Source organism: Pungitius pungitius, chromosome 17, assembly GCF_949316345.1.
Source record: "Pungitius pungitius chromosome 17, fPunPun2.1, whole genome shotgun sequence".
Classification (NCBI taxonomy): Eukaryota; Metazoa; Chordata; class Actinopteri; order Perciformes; family Gasterosteidae; genus Pungitius; species Pungitius pungitius.
Window position 1 is genome coordinate 9,151,036 of NC_084916.1, and position 24,449 is coordinate 9,175,484.

General features: G+C 43.1%; 2 protein-coding genes across 2 annotated transcripts; one reads left to right on the plus strand and one right to left on the minus strand.

The window, feature by feature from the left end:
* Window positions 1–523: 523 nt before the first annotated feature.
* ptpn2b (protein tyrosine phosphatase non-receptor type 2b) lies at window positions 524–10,823 on the minus strand. The gene is made up of 10 exons (XM_037474347.2): window positions 10,566–10,823; window positions 10,085–10,175; window positions 9,863–9,963; window positions 7,714–7,812; window positions 6,277–6,414; window positions 5,690–5,899; window positions 5,102–5,263; window positions 3,759–3,964; window positions 3,585–3,680; window positions 524–1,335 (listed from the first exon to the last, which is right to left on the minus strand). The coding sequence occupies exons 1-10, from the start codon at window positions 10,620–10,622 to the stop codon at window positions 1,314–1,316; spliced, it is 1,182 nt and encodes a 393-aa protein (XP_037330244.2). The 5' UTR covers window positions 10,623–10,823; the 3' UTR covers window positions 524–1,313.
* Window positions 10,824–11,462: 639 nt separating this feature from the next.
* Window positions 11,463–22,254, plus strand: LOC119219146 (E3 ubiquitin-protein ligase RNF19A-like). The gene is made up of 10 exons (XM_037474068.2): window positions 11,463–11,615; window positions 16,137–16,956; window positions 18,899–19,107; window positions 19,224–19,368; window positions 19,513–19,675; window positions 19,800–19,914; window positions 20,154–20,312; window positions 20,574–20,793; window positions 20,967–21,110; window positions 21,352–22,254. The coding sequence occupies exons 2-10, from the start codon at window positions 16,325–16,327 to the stop codon at window positions 22,139–22,141; spliced, it is 2,577 nt and encodes an 858-aa protein (XP_037329965.2). The 5' UTR covers window positions 11,463–11,615; window positions 16,137–16,324; the 3' UTR covers window positions 22,142–22,254.
* Window positions 22,255–24,449: the final 2,195 nt, after the last annotated feature.

Sequence of the window (24,449 nt, forward strand, 5' to 3'; positions counted from 1 at the left end):
GCATTTCTTTTATTATCAGAAAACAAAATGAATGTTTGGCTCTGAAGAACCCACTTGAGTTTCTTCACAATAATAGGTGTTCATATTGATATTGAGGTGTTACACAATATTGTCACACTAAATCAAATTAGGATATTGTTGGGCTACATAGCCCATAATTCACATTACAGAGAACCAGGGTAATGACAAATATTGTTTTTAAACTCAATTGCAGTTCATAAAATATACAATAAAAGAAATTGAGCTTGGATAAGAGCTGAGTCACTGCGCATGACTCTTGTGCAGGTCTGGACGCATGTTGTGTTTGTACAAGACAATTGGTGAATGTGGCAAGTTCTCTAAAATCACCCGTACGATTCACTTAAAAACAAATTGTTTGGTACCAGTGGCTCTTTCATGAGGACAAAAATTGTCAAAATATCAAATCATGCATTCAATAGCATGTGAAATAAAAGTGCAACATAAGAAAAATGTAACATGAAAAATAACAGGTGACCAGTTACCAGAAAATGGCAGAGACCGGTTGTTAGGTAAACTAGATAATACCAGTTTTTATTTGTAGATTACACTCTTTAGAGAAAGGGAAAATTAAGACAGTTTCAGTTCAAAAGGAGAACCAGTCATCAAGGTTTCTACTGTATTCAAATCTTTGACATTGTCGTTCGTCTTTTGTTTACAAGCAAAAATATGTCTTTTTTACACAAGAACACTATGTACATCATGGAAACATTACATGCCACTGTATTTCTCCCTTGGGAGAAGGCAGTGCTCTTCATTTAAATCAACCCCCAGCACTGCTGAAAAACTTCAAGTAATCTTTTATAAAAAATAGAACATTTTTGCCTCTGGAAAAAAAAAGGTTTTCTAAAAATAGACACATGAACAGCATTACAAATTGTCAATGCTTAGCCCCTTGTATCGGTGTCAGATTTCCATAGAATGTAAAGGCTGCAAATAACATTAAAACAAAAAAAAGAAGTTACTGCAAAAATTGTAATTTGGGGAGAAAGCGCTGGTGTGTTTTGTCTTTTCAAATGTGCCGTCTTCAAAGAATGTCAAAGTGTCCGCTGTAAACAGTTCAGAGAGGATGAGGAGACGTGGAGAAAGCTGGTAGAGGAGTGACATGCACAAGGAGATGTGCGGGGTCTGATTCATGTTTAACCTTAAAAGACAACACAAAAACAAATACAAGTACAAAAGACAAAGTGGTGGGAGGAAGAGTGGTTTTTGGAGCCGAGGAAGAAGGACACGGAGGTTGTGAGAGAGCTGGAGATCCCTGCCGTTGTTGGCTTTGCTGCTGGAGGCGCTGGTAGTTAGCTGTCGCTGGTTCTCGCCCTGTCACAACACACAAAACCCAGGTTCAGCTCGGCGCACAACTTTCTACCCGAGTGTCAATGAGCCTCCAAAGGGATCAAAGGAACAGGGCGACACGTAGTCGAGCTTGCGTTTTTTTCAGCTTGGTCAAGCTGGCGAAACTTCTAAGAAGGTGCTTTTGCTCGGCTGCCAGCTGCCTCGGATCCCTTTGATCACACCGACATCGGGTTGAGTCTAGATGCAGCAGTAATGTTTAATAAGCAGCACGTCACAGGAACATTTTCCAAGAAAGTGTCCATTTAGTTATTAGAGTGTTAGAACACATGATTAGATTTCATTATGTGGCAGTGAAACAGAGACTCAACAAAAACGTGAGATGTAGGAAGATATTTTGATGATAACAGCAGCGTTGAATTTAATTAGTTAATGAGCAGGTTAATCATCAATTAACAGTAGTCTACCAAATGTTCAGTTTCAATTTTTCTTTTTTGTATCTGTTGGTTATCTATTACCTGATCTACAAACAAACAAAAAGTTTGGGGGGAAAATTACTTGGCAGGTGATCCAATGAACCATTTTGGTTTCAGTCATTGAGTCATGTCCACAACAAAAGATTGCCAAAATTCCACTTTTTTTGCAGTAATTAAATATTAATAATTTGGAGTTTTGGACAATACATAACATGAAACAGCTTTCAATTCAGAAAATTGTCATTTAATTCTGTGAAATGTTTTAGAACAAATCAATTAAATCTAACGATAAATAGTGAAAATAATTAATCAAGCTTTAGCCCTCAATATCTATCTTAAAAACTAAAGCAAATGACAGCAACATTATTGACTAGTCCTCAACCTGATTAACAAAAGCCCTCCAAGATTTCACCATAAATCTCTGGATTGTTTTTAAACCTCCAAATTTCAATCTGAAACTCAACCGATGCAATTAAAAACCAACAAACTAGTGAGGAAAACTGACACGCTTTGGCGGAAGATGATCCGCAACAACGTCACATGAGCAGCAGGGAAACCACGGCAACATGCAACAAACTGACAGCCTTGAACACGACAAGAACTGATTCTTCCTGTTCAAGAGACCTTCAAAGACTCTACATTCTTTGGCCATCAAAACATGTTTTTAAAAAAATAAAAAAAACAGAACTTTAATGCGCAGAGCAACAGATTAACGAGGTGTCAACGGTAAAAAGATGCCACAGAATGTGAATCTTTGGTGCACAGTATAACTTACCAGCTAGCATTATTCCAACTCAACATTTCCCCACTTTACTTGCACACTTAAACCACAAATGCACACACGAATGCACACAGACACACACCATGCTGGAATGCAGCCAAAACAAGCTCCAAACTGGAAGAAACTAAGCAAATCATGAAAAGAAGAGCAAAACCTCAACAGAAACAAACCCACAGCAGACACAGGTTCACTCACACCTCCTTGCACAAGACTGGCCACTCTTTTTAAAAGCTGTGGGGAAACCTTGTCTTGTAAATGTGCTCTTCGGGGGTTGTCGCTGTCACGGGGGGGGGGGGGGGTTAAGATATGCCGCCCCGACCCCCCCGGACAGGCCAGCTCTTGTCATGTGCAGCAAATGCAGCCCAAACTGTCCAAGAAGAAGAGTGAAAACCTCGTCAGGAATGGTGCAGTTTGGGCCGAATTACTGGAACAACAATGACATGTCACACAACAAAGGAGGGCTTCCGAGAAATGACTTAGTGAGACATTTTTGGAGGTGCACAGTCATCAGAAATAAGAGCTTCATCAGGGAAAATGCGTCTTGTCTGCATAAAACGAGATGTCAGTACGCCACACAGGTGGCTTTACAGTAAATTTCTGAGAATTATGTGCGTGTGTGTGTGTGGGGGTGGGGGGGGCGGGGGGACGGTGGTATGAAAGCCTGAGTCAAAAATGTGCCAAATAGGGGCATGAGTCATGTACTAGAAAATCCTTCCTGGATTTCCTTCATGAGGTTAAGAGAAATGAAGTGGTGCACTTGTTTTCTGTCTATAGGCAGCATGTAAACATGACGTCACACTCCAGATTCTCTGCCCACCGTGGAACATTATGAGGGGATTGCACCGACAGCAGCTCTCCCCCCTAAACCAATATGGTGGATTAGTAATGCTTCTTGCAGTCTGTGCGGATTAATGTAAATAGGAGCATCTAATCAATAGTGGCACTGTGATGGTGAAACTGGACGGTAAAAACAACTTGATGCTTTGTGTTTGTATTCTTCATTCAAAAGATAGAGCCACCTTTTCCTCTTCTTCTCCGAGTCATTCGTCCTGGGCTTGCTTTGGGGCGTCTTTGCTGTGCCTGATTTGGAAATGCTGTCTTCTCTGCGTCTTTTGCTGCGTAAAAAGGAGGAAAATGACTAAACTAGTAATGATTCAGAGCATTTATCAGCTGATCAACTTAAGTTTACTGACTGTGTCGTGCCGCCGTCCTGCTCCTGTTCTTTGCAAGGAGCCAGTGCTGGTACTTTGCTATCCTGCCTGTAGTCCTCTCCCCCCTCCAGCTGACCTCCCCGTTGGATGCCGTTGTGTCGCTCTGGACACCTGGCCGGGGGCTGAGTCGTGGGCGGAGAATCTGATGCGGGCTCCTGATCTTCCCTCGACAACTCCCGCCACCGGTTCTGCACAGGGAGAAGAACAGTGGGTTAGTTTGACCTTTGACTAAGTCCAATTGGACGTTTTAAATATTCCCTAAACGTTAATGAGAAATCACGGTGTTAAAGCATTCGGACAACATCGTATTCCCCTTTTCAAACCCGCGTCACAAATGCTTCAAGGACGCTGGTGTTGGAGAAAGGTATGTTGTCCCTAAGACATGTAAAAGGTAAGTATCCTAACATGTCAACACTGCAGGATATCCTGCTCTTGTTTAATAATCCACCCGCCTCCTTAGCTGCCTCCAGGTGTTACCTGGAAATAGAAAGAGTCATCCAATGGGTGTAAGGCTTCTTCAACACGCGTGTCCTTGTCTGTTAACACTAATGCTACACCTTGGTCATTTTTTTTAATTGTTGTTTAATTGTCTTGTTTTATAATAATTGACTCTTTTGGCTAGACCGGTTTTGGGGATTTGGTCAAATTCTTCCAACCAGTCTTTTCGTGGGGCGAGGGCCAGCTGTATTGAACTCATTAGTGTGGTGGGTCGGGATTCCTTTTGACAGCACACTTACGTAGTCAAAGGTCAGTAATAACACATTATCTTGCACTATTTAGTATAGGTGTCCTGTGTGTTAAAGAAATAAGTAAGTACATTTATAACTAAAGTAAACCACCAACATTTCAGTCTCTAAGTTTCAGCCTTGCTAGCTGTAGTTGGCTCGGGATGTGTTGAAACTCTTTATCGAGACGAACGGGTGAAACACGGGGACATTCAAATTTAGTTAGAAAAAACAAAACAAAGAAGCTACTATTTGTTTTAAACAGGGTTTTTTTTACAACTCTAAGTTGTGAGCGGCCACAGGTGGCTTCTGACTGAGGATAAGCAACATTTTGTTGTGAGACTTTTCCATTCAATTAAAATAAATAATTTTACTTTTTGTATTCAAATCGCAGGTTAGTGTTGGGTTCATTCTCTGCGATTAAATAAAGCTATTTTTTTATGAAGACAGGTGCTGGAGGCATGGCCACAAGGGTGTGATACATCGGGAGATCGACGGATACCTTGTTTCATCTACATCATGCCAGAGAATTAATGTCAACTAGCCATGTCATAATTATTAGTACAGGGGGATAGAATTGGACACAGTGTGTCCTGGTACCTGTACAGAAGAGTCTCCAGTGATGTGCTTGGACCCTTCAAGGACCGCCATGAAGGAGAAGCGCAGCTGGTCGGGGGTCTGGATCAGGCCCATGCGGCACTTTCTCATGTCCAACAGGATGTTTTTGATGTCCACCGATGAGGGGTCTTTCCTTTTCTCCATCTAGAGAAGAGAGAAATGTAAATCAGCTCAGTTAACCATGATAAACCCTCCTCCTCCTTCTCCTTCTCCTTCTCACAATATCTAGTGACTCATTTGTTGGTTGGTGTTTGAGGAAAACGTGAGACATTTTTTGTCTATGGCAATGAGTTTGGGGATGAAATGCTCCATTTGCTCAGATAGCTGAATGGAAAGCACAACAATGTGAAACTTTGATACACCTACATATGTACAGAAGAAGTTCTGATGAGACAAATTAATTATGCTGCTGAGCAGGAGAAAGTAGGGAAACAAGTGTTAGGATTTTTTTGTTTGTTTAAAAAGGTCAAATGTAATTTATATATAATAATCACTCACTCACTGGAAAAGAACAAAGGGCAAACCTTTCTCAAAGGTCAAAATATGGGAACACTGATACAAAGGACTCACCAGTACCACACATGTGTCCACCAACGAAAATGTCCCTGAGCGTCCAATTCCAGCGCTACAGTGAACCACAGCCGGCCCGTGGTCCTCCCCCAAGGCCCCCGACTCTCTCACTTTAAAGAGGAAGTTAAGGAACGATGCCGGGGACTCTGGGACACCGAAATCTGGCCATGTGGTGTAATGAAAGTGGTAGATTTCTCTCTTCTCCCCGGTCTGCGTGAGCAAACAGAGGTCTCCTTAGCAGGCAGATTGTTTTTGTTATTTGCGGTTGCTTATTGTGTGTTTGAGAGCTAAAACAAGCGAACAATGTCCGACAGTTTCAGTATCAATTCATGCAAGAAAGACAAACAAAACAACAACAAAAAAACAGCAAATCAATTCATGTCATGCTCCTTTTTCTTAATACCACCTTCCGCTTATCCGTTCGGAACAGAAAACTTAGCAATTAAGCAGGATTATTTTTGTTGTCAATAGCCCCCAGAAAACACCAGTCCTTGTGATGCGTCTTGGTGTGATACCCTGAAACCCTTTTGGTACCTCGACACCTTCAAACAGGAACGTCCCTTGTAGTAAGTAAAGCTTCGGCCTACACTAATGTTCTGCAGCTCCAACACTCTGGTGGTGTAGTAGGACTTGGTGTCTTCTGACAGCAGCCTGACCAACAATCGAGTGTCTCTGAAGGCCATCTCTCTCTCCTCGGCTGTGGGCCAGTACTGAGCACACTTCTCCTGTCACAAACGGAGAGAGACAGCGAATACGTCAAAACAGGGGACAAAGAAATGCCCCCGATAGGAAGCTGAGGAGGGCCGCGTGGGCTCGATGCCGAGCGGGCAGCGAACGACAGGAGGACGGATTAATCCTCTCCACTGGGACTAAAGCTGGATGACAAATCAAATAATGCTCCGGGATAAACATCCTCTTTGGCTTCCTCTCTTCTCCACATACCTGCACGTCTACAACAAGAATTCAATGTTACACTTGCATTATCATGCTTTGTCGCATTGCAATTATAATAACTTAGAATTAATGAAATGAGAGATTATTCTATGTTCTAATAACATATACTAATACTAATAACTAATAACATATGTCAGATGTTATAGTAAAAGAAGAAAAGAAATGTGAATGATTAGTGAGTATTGGGTTTTAAGTCCTAAAATACACTACACACTACTTTTTAAAACCATATCTTCCTTCCTCTTTTAAAAACAAAGTTTAAGCCCCTTTGATGTGCATTTCTTGAAATGTATGAAATATACTATAAAAAATTACAATTATTATTGTTCTTGTTCTTATTGTTGAGGAAACAGAAGTGGAAACAACTGAATCCTTCTCACGTTAAGATGGGACTCAATTCCAAAACAATTCCTGATTTGAGACGCACCGTTTCTTATTCAGGAAACAACAAGTCATCGGTCAGTAATGGTAAAAATACAAATATCTACAACAAACATCAGCTCCTACAGCGTTTTCTTAGTGTATAGACAATAGTCAGAACTGTTCAGCATGAAGCCGCTGCAGGACTGGTGAGATCCACATGAAGGAGCCTTGTGGAGTTAATAATATTTTTGGACAAGCTACTCTTAATCTTTTATTTCCAAGAAAACAGTCACAGAATGAATCTAGTGACCCAGCAAGATATAATCCAGCTGCTTTACTGAGAAGGAGAGAGAGATTACAGCTGCTCTGCGTGCGTATGTGCGTGCGTGCGTATGCGTGTGCTTAATCGGCACAACACAGGATCAGAGGATTTAAAAGGAGTTGGGCTACATCCCGGCCCCTTGCGTACATCTGTGAACACACTATGATAACGTTGAATTCCTGTTATCCTGCTGACTGGAGGGAGGGAAGCTTCACAGTGGCCCATTCAAACCGAAATCAGGATTAATCTAACATTGCGTAGAAATGATGCGTGTGTGTGTGTGTGTGAGACCTATTCATTACTTCTGAATTCATCCTGTGTGTGGGTGTGTACCCACCAGACAAATAACAAAATGTCAAACCCTTTGTTATTATTGTGTACTTACCGAGCCTTTCTCTATGACCCTGTTGAGCATAATTATCGCCTTGGTCTTCTGCTCCCAGATCATGAGCCAGAAATGGCTACAGGTGTTCCTGAGTGGTCCCTGTGGACAACAAACAAACACACTTTAATCAGTTACATGCTGGGGGGAAATGAGTATGTGAATATCATAATTTCCCATTAAAATGTGTGCAATCTTTCCGAAACGTCCAAACACTGAAAGAAATCAGGCCGTTATTAATTTGATTACAGTGCAACTAAGAAGTGTTTATTTAAAAAGGTCATGACTGCTAAAGGTTACAGTGTGGTTGAGTTGCAAAAGTGCAGCATCTTTAAATGTCAAATAATACACAATAGATAACGTACACAAAAGCATGGGCAATGCTGGGATGGGATTTTTTTCTTTTGTATATCCAATAAAATGTAACAGGATTAAAAAAATACCATCATGTACAGTAGCACATGGCAGGTTGAATGGCATGTAGATTATAACACAAATAACTGAAGCACTGGGAAATACCCCAAACCTAGTAATTAGTTTCAGACAGTCTGCTACCAGTATTGTGGGACATTTTAACTCATGAACAAAAAAACACAGATAAATGGTGCAGTCCAGCTTTGCTTTATCTAATGAACACCATTGTGTGAAATCCACCATTAAAGCAAGAAAATGTATATTTCAAGGTTGAATGTTGAGTTGATCAAACTTCATGTGGCTTTAAATTAAGGATGCAGTATTCAGTGCACCATGAGCAATCATTTTGTGAACAAGAGTTTTGTTGTTTTATGTTGTCATGTTGGCAAGAAAAGAAAAAAACACGAGTTCAGATTTCCTAAGGACATGAGCATATTCAAAGTTGTGTGGGATGAAAACGCCGTTCTGTTTGGTTTCTGTTTTGAATATTAAAGCTATTATCTATGGCCTGGTGAAAAAAACAGATATTTATACTTTGGATGTATGCAGGCTTTACACGAACAACTCGCCTGTAAGCCGGGGTGTTATGAGGACACACTGATTCATTGCAGCCTTTGAAAAGTAAACCATCCCTCAATAGTTTAGACATGCTTACTTTTTTTAGTCTTTTTTTAGTTTATGTGAAAAAGGATACAAAATAGATTTTGCACATGGAAATATAACTTTTTATTTGTTTTTTTCCTCAAAAGTTGCAATTTTATAAGTGCATACAACTGTATGTAAATTAATTTAGAAATAACAAAATACTGTATGACCATTGCATAAATATTGATATTTAATCAATCAAAGAATGAAAACATTATTTTAGGATATAAATTAAATACTTTTGGATAAAGTTAAAAAGATGAATATTATGAACTTTTATGTTTTAAAGAAAACCGTATCAGAGAGAGGACACTTTCATTTACTTTACTGCAGTCGGGCTCATCAACAGAGACCAGGTCCCCCACTGACTGACTATCATCTCACCGGTCACTTTCTTCACACTCCACATCCACAAACACTTGTCACTTTCAATTGTTTCTTGTTACTTTCTGTTGGTTGGTGCACTTGATTTTTTAACTTGAGCTTTTTTAACTCTTACTCCTTTATTTTTAAACTAACCCATAGCTTTATATTACTAACCCATAGCATTATAATATATTTTATTTTAATTCCTTGCACTATGTTGTCTTGTTGTCCAATGTCTGTCTGTTATGCACCAAGCGCCAAGTTAAATTCTGTGTATGTCTGACAAGAAGCAACCTAAACAACTCAAAACCCTCCCTTTAACAGTGATGCAGAAACGTTGCTCATCATTAAAGGATTTAATTAAAAAGAACAAGCCCTTTTCATCAGGCTTAGTGACAAGACATACGTACACATTATTCACAGTAGAGTCGACAGCAACTGTCCTGCTCCCCCAATCTACACTTGTGTGTTTTCTAGCATGATGGCCAAAGGTTTTTTGAGAACACTCGCCAAGTGTTTACAGTAAACTAATGGCAAAATATGTATGAATTAATAGAGTACTGTTAACACTATATAACAGTACTAAAATTATTATATACACTTTGAGTGGTTTGTCTAATAATTGACGAGGCAGTAACCAGATGGTCACGGTTTATATCGGAGTGTTTGGTCGGACAAAGCAAGCGTGCGTGACTGTTCATGCTGGAATAAAACGTCTTGGACTTGCCTGAGTCAATATGTAACTTCTCTGGGCTTCCTCCATGACGACCAGACTCGCGTTGATGTAGTCATTATCTGCGCCCTCCAGCTTCACCCGGCTGTGATCAACTGCAGGTGGCAGGCGAGAAGATTATACGTTTAGTATCAGAAGAGTGGCAGTAAGTTGACGGATGTTTGGCAGAACGTCATATTGTGAACAGTTTAGACTTTTACACAAACGTGTACCTACATGGACTGACATCTCTGTATCGGTTTCGATTGCGGTTCTCTGGATACTTTGCCACTTTGTAGGAGCACTCGTGGGACTGATTCCTTATTTCCTAAAGATGAGAGCAACATTCTTGTCTTAAGAGACATAAAACCCCACGCTGAGAAGACGTTAACCATTTCACTGCTAGCGTAAGAGAGAGCGGTTAATATCCTACAAACAGAATGGAGTACAAAACTAGCAGGGTTGCTAATCACAGAACAACCACATGCACCATCGGATAGCACGGAACAAACTAACGATAACATTTACGCAGACACGTTGGAAATAAAACTTAGAAACGACACAAAAACTAAAATATGAAGGATATTGGTTACAAGTTATAGGTTAGCTAGATATCGGATAATTGATGAGCCTGCCGAACTGTTAAACCTGCTAAAAGAATGCGCGTTTGAGGGAACTGTCTATATTAGCTTTATGCTAGCTATGCTAACAGACTTACTAGGTACAGTTTTTGCCACCGGCCTTCTGAATCTATGCCTTCAAACTCCTGGTCCATGTTCACCGTGGCAATGCCCGTCTAGTTTGATCAAGGTACGTGTAGTTAGCTGTCCGACTATCTACTTCATTACTCTGTACCGGCTGGAGAAGCTTTTAGTCAAAGGAGTATAACTTCCCTACGCTAGCGAATCGCTGTTTCTCTAAAGCTGAGGTGTTTGTCCGGTATCTCTCTGGTGCAGTTGACATCTGAAGGAGTGACTAGTGCGCATGCGCGCAAAGAGGTCGCTTTCTCTCTCTCTCTCTCTCTCTCTCTCTCTCCCCCGGTGGCTGTCAAAAACAAATTGCAAAGATGTTTAGAGAACACGAGATATCCAACCAACGTCACTCACTGTTTAAAGCCCCCCTTCTGTAGAATGTGTAGAATGAACATAGTGTAACGGACTGTTGTTGTAAGTTGGATCAGTTTTGTATCTTTGTTTTTCGTATTCCCTTTTATTCATTTTTTTAAATGAAAAATAATTTTTTTTCTCCACATTACAACTTCCACATTACAATCTCCTACATTGTTTTCTGCAGGAGGGAAAATTGCATCCTTGTTGCTGACCCCTATTCATGTGGTATGCAAACAACGTTGTTTAACATACAGTAGCCTATATATGAACTTCTCTGTAAACATACAGTGCGCTGCAGTTAGGAAAAGTTACTTACAACAAATGCTTTACAATGGCACCTTTAAGAAAATATTAAAATTGGATGTATTTCGTATTTTAGGTAATTTACATCGTTTACGAATAATGTGAGTGCTGCTTCTGAGGTTGGATATCCGTCCATTGGAAACGGATGAATTCATTTTATTGTGAAAAGTCGATCATTCTGACCGGAAGTGTTTACGTTGTCTACACCCTGGCGACTTGACAACGGCATCACTCGGGCAATGTAATCTAGGCTGTCCGGTTAAGTTTTTTTGCAACAAATGCAGGTCTTACTGGGAGATGAAGACACCAGCGTTGACTGATATTGTTAATTAAAGGGAAACCCGGTGGATTAAAAGGTACGTCTGTGCGGGAATCATCTTTACAAGGAGCTTTTGTTAAAATATTACAGATATCACAACTTCCTTCTCTTCGAGGCTGACGAGCAGCTAATGTTAGCTTTTAGCAGTGTTTAGCTTTGTTAGCCTGTATAGTCTCTTATATTGTAGGTGGGCACTTAGCCTCAGATAAAGTTCCGCTAAGCTCGCTTACTTGGGTAAACCAGATCGTCGGTTCGTCTGTGCTGTAAATTCGCAAAAACAGGAACGCTGCGTCCAGCTATGACGTCTCTGGGTGATTAAAGTTAGGCAGCAGCTTTCCTACTGGCCAAATCTGATTTTGTTAGCTAGCCGGCTAGCCCTGATTAGCCTGGTTGGAAACCGTAACACTGAATTTGGCACCTTTCCGTGGCGACCTTCCGAAGACAAATGTGCTCTGTTATTGGTTTCTTTGGGGTTATTTTAATATCGTCACAAATATTTTGTCCAACTACACTGTCGTTGTTATGTATTTGCTCACACGATTTAACAATTAAAAAAAACTATTTTGTTTCATTTAAATTTAAATATCACAAGTTGCTATAATATCACCGAAAGAGTTCGAGATTACCAATTGTTTAAATGTACATTTAATTAATATCTGATGAGATATCTGGAAGTGCAAAGTCAGAGCCGTCTGCTGACTGCAGTATAGCTTCATAACATCAGAATGATTTAACGTTAAAGCTATTATTTTGTTGATTGGAATAATTTTCGGTCATTATTTATACACCATTTGGTCTTCATGTGAAGACATTTCATGTTATAGTGTGATTTTTCCTATTCAGGCGCCATTCTGTGAATGGAAATATGATCCTTGCATGTTTTTCTGTCGTGAAGGTGTTATATACCTGACAGGGAGACTGCAGCCTGTGACGGACAGGTACGATCCGTGGGCTGTGGATGAAAAGAAAACATTGCCACTTGTCTTGACTTTTCCTTCGGCTTCATGAACGAGCTTGGATCATATAGGAAAACATGTTAACCTTGTTTGCCCCTGTGAGTTTTGTAACTCGGGACCATGTGCCATTTCAGGCTGTAGTTACATTAATATTCCTGTTAATGCAGGAGGAATTTCAAATAATTTACAACCATGTGGAGGCAGGCAAAACAAAATCTCTCAATGTATGAAACATCCATGATGTGACTCTTCTCCTTTTATCTTCCTTGTCGGAACCCCATGCAGTTGGCCAATGGTATCTCTCCTTCTGATGCTGGGGCAAACACAAGCCAGCATCATTTGCTGTCTCCATGGCGCCAAATGTTACTTTTTGTTGGGTGGATGATTATTCCTGTTAGCTATTGTATCTTCGGGCTTCATTTTTAGATTTGCTAGCTCATCATCGTGAACCAGATGCAGTGGAAAAGTACCGTGACCCGTTGGCTCAATCGGAATGTTTTGTAAATAGTGCTGAAAGTAGCCTCGTAGGAATTCGCTCCACACCCTTCTGTTGCCACTCTCTGTCCGACGTCAGATATTATTATCATACTTGGCAAATAATAGGCTCAATGGAGATTCGTTAAGTTCCAGGGGTTATTTTGACATCCAGTCGACTGAAAGTGGGCCTGCAACAATAGCTTCTTCAAGTATTCATTTGCTTCATAAGAATGTATTCTGCTCTAGACGGTTTAAATATTTTGTCTCAATATGGTGGGCAAACAAATAAAGAACAGAAAGAAGCATTTCTGTATTTTGTCAACCTGCATCTTGGCCATAATAAGTGAATGCATTGTCACAATCAGGAAGTCTTTCCTACAGCTGGAATGTCACAGGAAATTAGCGTACGTGACAAACACTTTGCAGAGGAACACTTTAAACCTCTTGCTAACAGTGGGATGCCTTTTGAAGCCATGCATAGTCCATTTCACTTTAAACTCTAGAGGGACTCCATACAAACCATTTTAAATCAGCATGGTCAACTAAGACATCGAATTGTGCGTATGGTGTAGATTGGTTGTGAGATAGTGGGCACTGCCAGAAATTGCAGCATTGTCAGCAATATGAAAAACTCATGGTAGCTTAACCAAAGCTTTGTCAAACAGGAGGAGTGGATTGAATTCAATGCACAGGAAATATCTGAGTGGTTGTGTGTTTTCATTTCCCATGAGAGATGATGGATCAAGCCCAAGGAACTGGGACACCATCGTAGTGTTTGTGTATGAGAGCCGTGCGCCACACATGCTGAATGCATGCATGCATGTGCATGCACAAACACAAAGTCGCATGGAAAGTACCGCTCACTCCTGGAACACAGTGCAGCGGCGGTTCTTTCGTTCCCGGTTTGATTACGCCCTGGGAGTGTAATTTCACATCGGGTTGCAGGTTTTTTTTCGAATTGCTTCGCTGTCTTGTTAAAATTTCCTCTTGCTCACTTGACATGGCGAGATGACCCTACAGCTCGGCTTTGTAGTGAAGTGGAATCATAGTTTTAAGACTCGACTGTAGCCAGCAGCAGATATGTTATTAAGTCAAGCTCTCAGGTCACTGACGTAACCGGTATTGAGGTATGGGGTTAGTATACAGATGCTACCAGATAATGTGGCGCTCCCATTTCATAATGAGTTTTTTTTATTTTTCATTTTACGGCCTACATTATTGTGTCTCCAACTTCATTCATATTTTGTGCCATTTTCCTGATGGACATCCACTTTGACACTCCTCAAGCCAGTAGCAGCAACAAAGTGTGTGACGTGTCGCCTCGCGTCCCCTCACATCCTCACACGCTGCTAAACCTACTGGTGTTTTGTGTTGCTGGAATCCCAGATATCATTTGCAGGCTGCAGGTTTTAATTGTGACTTTTAGATACAGCTAAATCAAGGGCAGCTCTACTTCTTGAAGTCTTCTCACAACCCCGTTATCTCCTTTTATATCTCAGTGTTGATTATCTGAATGTGACCTTAAGCCGGGTAATAGAACCTGATCATTTTATAGCTCTTTTATTATCCTGTTGTGATCAAGGAATATGGGGTAGACTGCATGTCAACACCAACTGGAAATAACTGGTTCATACTGGGCCGATCGGTCTGTTGTGAACAATATTTCGCTGGATTTAGTATGGACTTGCAAAGTAAAATGGCACGTTAAACTGCTCCAAGAGAGACAAATGATTTTGTGTTGATCTTTTCCCATATTCCATGTATATCAGAGCCTAGAAGAGGGAAATGCTTCTTTTTGATCTGGTTCCTTTTTGTATTTGGCTTCAGGTTTTTTAACAATCTTTAAATTTGAGTGTAGTCTTGAGGACCAATGAAAACAACGTCCGACAGAGTTTATGGAGTCATGAATCGAGTAATGTGTTAAACTCACATTTGTCAGTTTGAAGTTCGGACTCTGAGGCTTCTCTGATTCAGGGAAACCCCAAACTCAAACTCCTGCAGATTAAACCTAGAGAGAAGTTTATTGAACAGATCAAACCTGTCTCTAAGCCAGGATGCAAAATGTGTTTGAATTGAACTAAAAAGCCTGCATAGTGAGTTGTGCCTTTCATGTGAAACTACAACCACCAGGGAGATAATAATGATGATGACGTTTCTCATTAACTTCTCTAACCCTCAGCTGTAGCACTTCTTGCTGATGTCAGCCTTTTTTTCCGCACTGCTCTGTTTGGTTGTTTTCCAAATTGGATTTGAGTTTGGACAAGTTTCAATACATACAAAAAACTTATTTAGAGGGGGAGCTTGGACGGAAAAACCAAGAGACTTTTCCTCTTGTTGAGTGCGAGAGTTTACCACTCAGATCTAATATTTCCGAGCTGGCCACTTATTTATCCAGAGGTTTTTACCACTGGGTGTTCTTGTTGTTAAAGGGTGCAGCACAGACCGTTTATTGAGATGCAAAAAGTATAACGTATAAGTATTACTCGGTCTCAACAAGCAATCAATCGAAGGCTCATGGTATTTATCCATAACATTTAAATTCATCAGCTGGATCTGTCAACTCCATGAACATCTGCATAAACGGATAACTTTGCCATGAAATGGGATTCTCAATACTTAAAAGTCACTACTACTTGAACCACGTCTGTTTGGTTCTTTGCAACATCACCTTCAAACAACAATTTTCTTATGAGCTACTTCATATTGTGTAAAATAAGAGCATGTGGAAACACTTGAGACGAGGTGTGGCCACTCTAGAGGCCCACTGACACAGCTGTGGCGGAGATATGTGATGGAAAGAGAGACAGGTTTTTGTCTTGTTTTGCCCACTCATAACTAACACACCCTCTCCAGGGAGAGCCTGCAGATGTTTTATGTAAGCCACTGCGCATGCACAAAAAACACCAACAAGTCCGAAAAAGATGCCTGAAGCCTGCCACAAGATTCTTAATTAAGAAAAGGGCAAGGACATCCTCTAACAGCCAAGCCAGAGAAGGCCTTAATGAGCTGTCTGTCTTAGATCTCCAGTTCCTGTTATGCATCCTGAATCTTCCATATCGCACAGATCGTTAAAGTTTAGGCGTGGCTTTGTACCTGATTTTTATTTTACTTTCTATCTCCGCCAGGTTCGCGCATTACATCTGAACATCTACGTGTCTTCCCCGTGGATCGAGCCATGGACGGACCGCTAACGGACTTCCAGACCTCGGGCGCCGGCTTCCAGCAACTATGTCCTAGCTAACAGCAGCGCGGCCCCCTCCCCTGTCTACTCTTTTCTTTAAACCCCAGCCCTCCCCTCCCTCTCTCTGGCGCCATGAGCATCCTGCACCAGCAGCATCCTGGCAGCACCGGCTCGGAGCGAGACCTCCACTCCGCTGCCTCCTCCGTCAGCCTCCCCTCGGTCAGAAAGACCCCTAAGAAGCGCCGCCTGTCCCTTCACTCGCTCTTCAGCCGCCGGCGCCGCCCTGACCGGGACACCAAGCGCAAGTCAAGGCCTCCGCAGGCCGGAGCCGGCACGGACAGCGCGGTCATCACAGAAAGCGCCCAGCCGGAGGCGGTGTTCGACAAAACCTCCGCCCACCGTGCACCGGTTGCATTGTTGACTTTGCCGGCATCTGGCCCCGCCGCCTCCTCCTCCTCCTCCTCTCAGTTGGAGCTGCTGGAATGCCCGCTGTGTCTCCTGCGCCACGCGCGCGAACTCTTCCCGGACATCATGACCTGTCACCACCGCTCCTGTGCCGACTGCCTGCGGCAGTACCTGCGCATCGAGATCTCCGAGTCCCGCGTCAACATCTGCTGCCCGGAGTGCGCCGAGCGGTTCAACCCCCACGACATCCAGATGATCCTGGGGGACCGGGCCGTCATGGAGAAGTACGAGGAGTTCATGCTGAGGAGGTGGCTGGTGGGGGAACCCGACTGCCGCTGGTGCCCGGCGCCAGACTGTGGGTAAGAGCGAGGGCTTATGGGAGATTAGGTAGGCCGCCGGTGTAATGAACACCAGGTCAGTCTGCTCTGCACGTCTTTAAGTAAGGTCTTTTAAAAGGAAATCATTAAGTGATGTCCCCTTTACATTAACCGTCATCCATAAAACAAAGTGGAGGGGAGGGGGGAGTATTCTCCACACATGCCTAGACTTTGTTAAACGTTTAAACAAAATTCTATTTTGGTTACCTGAGATGTGCTCGATGTTTTTCAGCTCTTTTGAGTCCCAAAATAACCGAGTAAGCAGCTTCAAGGCTGTAAAGTGGCCTTTTGAAGTGCATTTATAGTGCCTGAGGTATAAATAACTCGTAGCAGCAATAGACCAGTTTTGCTCCGTCAGCCCCATGATTCAAAAGAGCCGGAAAAAACGTGCGCAGCAAATTATGGGGATGATGATGCCTATTATCATAGCTGGCGTTTTTCTCACCACATAATGAATGAAGCTGGCAGTTATGTGCCCGTTAGAATTAATCATCGTCGTCCCTCCCTCATATTTTGCTCATTGTGCAAGTGCTTTACGTCGGAAAAAACAATGTTCTTAAAACTCTTAAAACGATTCCCTGTGGTGTCGTCCGGGCCCCGTCTTTCAGGACGATGTGACGGTGAGGTCGGGGTCTGGTATGTTTGGAGCTGTCAGGGATTCCACAGTTTGTTCACAGGGGCCCCGAACAGAAGCAAACATTGCCGCGCTCACGGCGGGGTTGTCCCTATTTTTAAACCGACGCTCACTGCAGCTGCCCGCCATGACGACCACCATGCACGCAGCGTGGTCGCTACTGCAGTTTCTGGCAGTCTGTTTGACTTTTTTGCAATAGTGTTTTAAATGATGCATCATGCAGTTACTAACCCACATTCCCAGCGTCCCTTTATCCTTGTTTGTTCCGTTTTTGCGTGATTACTGTATTCGGTAAAGGCTTTAGTAGTCTCTCACTCTTTGTTGCATATACACTGCGGACCCAGTTCGTAAGAATAATGGCTTTTTCATGAGCTTTCTTCAGCTCTCGTCATTTAATCGCTGCAGCTCTGGCTCACTGTCACACTTTTTGCTGGTAAATGCTGTCGCTCCTAATTGGTGTGTAATTACTGGCGCCAGATATTGGTCAAATGTAAGTAATCCTCTGAAGAAAGAGAGGGTTGTCTTGGCTCCGCTGTGGTGGTTCTCCCATCCACTTTACGGCTTGTACACCATTCACCATCATTTTGTTTCCTCTCAGCGAGGTGTTAGGAGAGATTGTCTGGACGCCGTCTGCACAGAATGCTCCGCAGCTACATGGTGCCCACGCACATTGCCCCCACAATAGTGGACTGCGAAGCCTGTCACATCCTGAGGAAAATGGATTAAAAAGGCATTGTAAAATGATGCCATGGCGTCAGTTTAGTTTGTTTATGTTTCGGTCAACTCACTCCAACAGAAACCCAGAAGGAAACACGACCGAGCCAGTTATCTTTCATCTTTTTGTTAACTTTCCCTCGTGACCCCGTGAGATAATAAGGTTTTAGGCAATAATCGTGCAGAGAAATGCTTTTTAATTAATGTTTTCATATCGCCACTGTGTCCCGTTGCATGATGTTTGCAAACTTTCCACTCGGTTCTGCTGTTTCCTTTTCAATTGCTCACAAGTAGGCCACTGTTTTGATTGATGAGGGTTGCTACGGCGACATGCTGTCATGCAGAACTGATTGCCAGTACTATATTGTAGAAGTGCTCTTGGGGAAATCATGGAAAATCACACACTAAAAAAGTGCTCCTCCGTTTCACTCTCCTGTAGTTCTCTATTCCTGCTCGTCCCTCCACTTGTTATTTAGGCCTTGCTGACCCCTAGTGCTGTGCTGAACTACTACATCCATGTTCAATCGGCAAACCCTAACCACCATTTTGGCTGTTTTTCTCTTTTTCCTCTCTCAGATACGCAGTCATTGCGTTTGGCTGCGCCAGCTGCCCAAAGATTACCTGTGGGCGTGAGGGCTGTGGGACAGAGTTCTGCTACCACTGCAAACAGCTGTGGCATCCCAACCAGACGTGTGACACCGCACGGCAACAAAGGGCCCAAACCCTCCAGTTGAGAAGTTTCAGGTCCTCCTCCCTCAGCTACAGCCAAGAGAGTGGAGCCGCAGGTAACACACGGATAAACATAGGCGCTCTAAGTTTCTCGCACTCATCTCTTCATCACCACATTACAAACTAAAACATGCCTCCTGATGCTTTTGCCTCAACCTTTAACCCCCACCAGGTGACGACATCAAGCCGTGCCCTCGCTGTGCCGCCTACATCATCAAGATGAACGACGGCAGCTGTAATCACATGACCTGTGCCGTCTGTGGCTGTGAGTTTTGCTGGCTGTGTATGAAGGAGATCTCCGATCTCCACTATTTAAGGTGAGACGAACCATTTATTTTTCAGTATTTATCAGTACTGATCGCTTTAGCTATGATTGAGCCCTAGTTTTACTAAATATGGTAAACCTGAGACAAAAATCTGCTCTCCGTCTCACATTTCCTCTCCCTCTCCAATCCTCCCAGTCCTTCAGGCTGCACATTCTGGGGGAAGAAGCCCTGGAGCAGAAAGAAGAAAATCCTCTGGCAGCTCGGCACGTTGGTGGGTGCACCGGTGGGCATCGCCCTCATAGCCGGCATTGCCATCCCCGCAATGATCATTGGCATCCCAGTCTATGTGGGCAGAAAGGTGAGAGCTCACCTGCCGAGATGTGACGAGATGTGTTATTTTGTTTTTTTCTATTTTCAAATGGCTACAATGTGAGAAGCCAGGGTAAGGTTAATTAGGTAATTAACATGATTTTTCTCCTCAGATCCATAACCGCTACGAGGGCAAGGACCTCTCTAAACACAAGAGGAACCTGGTAATAGCGGGTGGTGTTACGCTGTCTGTGATCGTGTCGCCTGTAGTAGCTGCAGTCACTGTTGGTAAGAAAGAAGGTTTCTTCTATTTATCATCTATCTCTCGACTACATTTCACTTATTATAGATATTTATAATATATATAGATATTTTTTCATCTGGTTTTGTCCTAAATTGTCCTAAAACATTTGTGACATACTTTTCTTGTGCTGTTAACTGTCCTAAAGTGCTGAGAATTCAACCATTGAACCGCGATGAAACTCCCACTGTTTTGTTTAAGTGTGTGTTTCCACTGTGTTGATCAGGGATTGGGGTTCCCATCATGCTGGCGTATGTCTACGGAGTCGTCCCGATCTCACTGTGCCGAAGTGGTGGCTGTGGAGTGTCTGCTGGCAACGGCAAAGGGGTCCGGATAGAGTTCGACGACGAAAATGAGAACATAGGGAGCGGGGCGGCAGCCACGGGTGAGCATCTCGAACAAAAGCAAGGCCACCAAATTCCCTTGACGGATAGTAGAGCCGGAAGTATACTTAAACTTCAGGAAGTCCAGTGTCCCCACATAGCAAATGGGATCTCAGTTTGAAACAACAGAGCCTCAAAAATGGACAAATCTCCACACAATAAACAGATTTGACTGACAGATTGACAATCTGGCATTTCTTTTAAAGATGTTCAATAAATGATTAGCTGCACCCCCCCCCCCCCCCCCCCCCTTTTCTCCTCAGACACAACCTCTGTGGCGGAGACTCGGCTCAACAATCCCAGCCTCGGAGATGGAGCGAGTGTTGGAGGCCTGACGGGCCTGAGCCTCAGTGTCAGCGGGAGCCACATGGAGCGCTGCGGCATGAGCTCCACCCAGCGAGACAACATGAGCGACAACGCTAGCACCACGGCTCTCGCCGGGACCAGCATCACTGGCAGCCTCACTGGCAGCTGCTACAACAGGTAGATGTCCCGGACGCACTCCCATGAATATTCATCCAGAAAATTGCAACTAGGGTTGAGCTTAAGGGATTCGATTTCATGCGTTTTAATATCTGCCTTGTTGTGTTCTCCCGAACTAGATGACGAGAATCATTGCGACGTTATCAACTTTATGTGTACTTGTTTATTTCCAGGATGGAAGTGCAGGCTGATGTCCAGAAGGAGCGCTGCAGTCTGAGCGGGGAGTCGGCCACCGTCAGTCTGGGGACAATCAGTGACAACGCAAGCACAAAGGCCATGGCAGGATCAATCCTGAATGCCTACATGCCACTGGAAAGGTCAGGAGTCAAAGCACACTCGTCCTACCCGTTGCATCAGCGCATATCTGACCTACTTATATATAACTTATCTCCATCCTTGCCTTTCTACTACGATCAATTACGCCAGAAGCCTAATGTATCAAATGTTCAATGTGTGGTTATGCTTCATTAGAAAAGGATTGTGCATACAAACTGTTAACTCTTGATAACTATGCTGGTGCATGATAGGTGCCGTAAAAGGGTGGATTTTATTTTGCAGAGACAATAGTCTGGATGTCCAGACTGATGCGGAGGAGAAGGTGAGGCACTGCAGCGCCAGCAGCAGCCTGGATGAGACCAGCTGCAGCAGCAGCACCGCCGGCCTTAAAGGCGCCACCGGTGGCACGTGCCTGTGCAGCACACAGCACGACAACCGTTGCTGCCCCTCGTCCCCCTGGTCAAAAGAGCCTTCCGCTTCAGGAAGCAAGAAGAGGAGAGGAAAGCTCTGGAAAAGAGGCGGCAGCAGCAGCAAAGGAGACCCAAAGATGAACGAGGGTCGAGGAGATGTGGACGCTCAGCTTCTGGAGCGGCGCAGCACCAACTCCTCAGAGTTCGATCTGCCGTCTCTGAGTGGCAGCCTGCCCTCCGTGGCCGACTCGCACTGTAGCCGCTTCTCGTCGGAGCTCAGCTGCTCCGACCCTGAAACCTCGAGGCCGACTCAGCCGCCCTGCTCCGCCCCGGCGGACCCCCGCCATCATCATCATCATCCCGCTGTCTCCTTAGGCGCCGTCGCGCCCATGCCCGAGGTGGAGAACGACCGCCTGGAGCATTGTCCACCTCAGAGTAGCCACGAAGCCTTCACCCGCCACGGCCTGCTGTCGTCGTCGTCGTCTCCCCCCGCTTCGCCCAGAGAGGGGTGCAGTGGGACGTTTCTGCACATCAGTGAGGAGAGCAGTGCCGTTGCCGCCACGGACCCAGAGGACGACGAGAAGACAAAAGACACCACCAAAAACTCAGCCGCGCAGCCTGTAAGCCCGACCCGAAACCGCTGCATACAAACCGAAATCTGAAGAAGCCCTCCTGCTCTTCGGGTGTCGGCGGCCTTACCGCATCATTCCACTGTTCAGTGACACCCCTCCGTGAACCTTGAGAGGCTGGTGGTCAATTTTCTGTGTGTGTGTGTGTGTGTGTGTGTGTGTTTGTGGGTGTGTGCGCATATATATACATATATATGTATATATATATGTGTATATATATATGTGTATATATTTATATATATATGTATATATATATTATATAATATATTTTATATATATATGCGCTTTACATTTAAATCTAATCATGCTTTTATCTGCTGCGGGTGCAGGCAGGAATAATGTGTGTATGCCGTTCATTACAGTTACAGAGAGGGAGAGAGTTTGAGGGAATCGTGAATATAGTAAACGGGGACACAGTAAGGTTTTGTTCTTCAGTGACAGAACAAGCTGCTCATCTGTGAAGAAGACGGACGAAACGTGAACTGAGGCATCAAAGCCTTTAGTGGGGGGAGCTGAATGTATGTGGACAGGTTGTAAAGTGGGTTACAGGGTGACTTGCATTGTGAATGATGTTCTGAATGAAAGCCTAAGGCAGATTTGACCCTTTTCAAGCGATGAAGCTGATAATGTAAAGTAAAGTGCAGGATACTCGTTTCAATACTAAGTAGAGCGGCTGTTTCAAAGCCTGAAGCTGTCCTCCCTCTTGACATGTAGAGAAATGTGGTCTGCATGAATCGGGGGATGGATACATCATCACTGTGGTCCACCGCTGTGCCACCGTCATTCTGTGACTTCTTAAAAAGAAACAAGTGTTGAGAAACCACACCGCTAAACGGTTGTTGAGCCGCAGAGGGACCAGTCACTGCAGCTGCAAATTGTATTTTCCCATAATCATCTATAAGAAAAAATATATACATATATATTAATGTTGTCTTTTAAATGTGACTTATGATTCTTTCGTGCTTTATTGTTGCTCATTTTTTTTTCCATTTGATTTTAATGTTGAAGCCCCGTGTTGGGTCCAAACCTTAAGTATGATCGGGTGAGAGTTGTGAGTAAAATACAGTGGATTTAAGACAGTTGCCGCCTTCATAAGCCTCTGTCTGCACTGGTAAAACAGTATTTTTCTATTGGTGGTTACATCTGTGCAAATGTAACCATCACTGCAATTTTTAGTATATCAAAGTATTTGGAGAGAAAGGAATTTGAATTATTCCTTGTAAACAACTAAGTGAAGCCCAATCTATACATTTTAAATTGTAGCATTTCTTACACTTTCATAGGACTTGTTATAGCGATAATTCACTAAAACTGAAGGAGTCAAATCATGTATCTGCAATAAGAAAAATAAACGTAAATGTGTACTGTCAAGGGCACACATCAACTTACGAACTATAATGGGGTTTACATTTTTGATTCTCCCTCAGTAATTGCTAATCAAAATATAATTTTGGATGTATTTTCAAGGGATTTTTCTCAAATCCTTGCAAATTATTAATACAAATATATGTATTTTTTATTTTCTGCACCCACAGTGCCTTTTGAGGACAAAGATAATTTGTGTTTCTTCATTCTATACGTCTTCAAAAAAAATATTTAAAAAGGAGACCATTTTATTTGCTTCATAAAATGCTTGAAACATGATACCAAATGCTCATTATCCCCTGAGTGCTAATGTCAGCCGTCACACGGTTACGGTTTGAGAGTCTCTGGCAGACATTTTACGCCCTTTTATAAACACTTTTCGTGAGTCAGCATTGAAAGCTGACTTTTCCCATGGGGATTACCCACAAGTCATTGCAATGCGATGTTTAAAACGGGATAACCTGTGAAAGCATGAAGACGTGGCATCTTCTAAGGAATGAGCCTGAAATAAATCCCCTCAATTGTAAATTTTATTTTAGACGTCATGGTGACGTAACCTCTAAGTCCTGTCCCGTTCCTATTAACACCATTTCGAGCCATCAGACTCTTAACACTGAACCGCGTAACAGGTGATCCCAGGTAAGTCCCTGAGGGTTCAGGGTTCAGGGGGGGACATTGGGATTGGGTCAGACTGCGCCGGCCACTACGTTAAACTTGACTAAAATCTCAAAACTATAACATTCGTTAGAGCCCGTCAGCGTAGCGGAGTTGTGGTGAACCTCGTAGTTCTCCAGCTGCGGGATATATACCCGTCTGTTTATATTATCATTTTGAAAACTAGTGCCAGGTCTACTTTGTAACTTGGTCAAAAAAGGCCTGTGCTCTTTGAACAATGATATAAGTTCTTTATCATGTGCTTTATTGTGTGCATGTAAATGCATATTCTGAACCAATAAAAACATTCAATCAAGCTTGT

Bases quoted from the DNA above. Each gene is read 5' to 3' on its own strand.
- LOC119219146 (XM_037474068.2), top strand. From the start codon at position 16,325: ATGAGCATCCTGCACCAGCAGCATCCTGGCAGCACCGGCTCGGAGCGA. The intron at 19,369-19,512 runs GTGAGACGAACC...CAATCCTCCCAG, and splicing joins TCCGATCTCCACTATTTAAG to TCCTTCAGGCTGCACATTCT. The intron at 19,676-19,799 runs GTGAGAGCTCAC...TTTTCTCCTCAG, and splicing joins CAGTCTATGTGGGCAGAAAG to ATCCATAACCGCTACGAGGG.
- ptpn2b (XM_037474347.2), bottom strand. From the start codon at position 10,622: ATGGACCAGGAGTTTGAAGGCATAGATTCAGAAGGCCGGTGGCAAAAA. The intron at 9,964-10,084 runs GTAGGTACACGT...TGCCACCTGCAG, and splicing joins ATACAGAGATGTCAGTCCAT to TTGATCACAGCCGGGTGAAG. The intron at 1,336-3,584 runs GTGGCTCTATCT...GTGTTGTGACAG, and splicing joins TCGGAGAAGAAGAGGAAAAG to GGCGAGAACCAGCGACAGCT.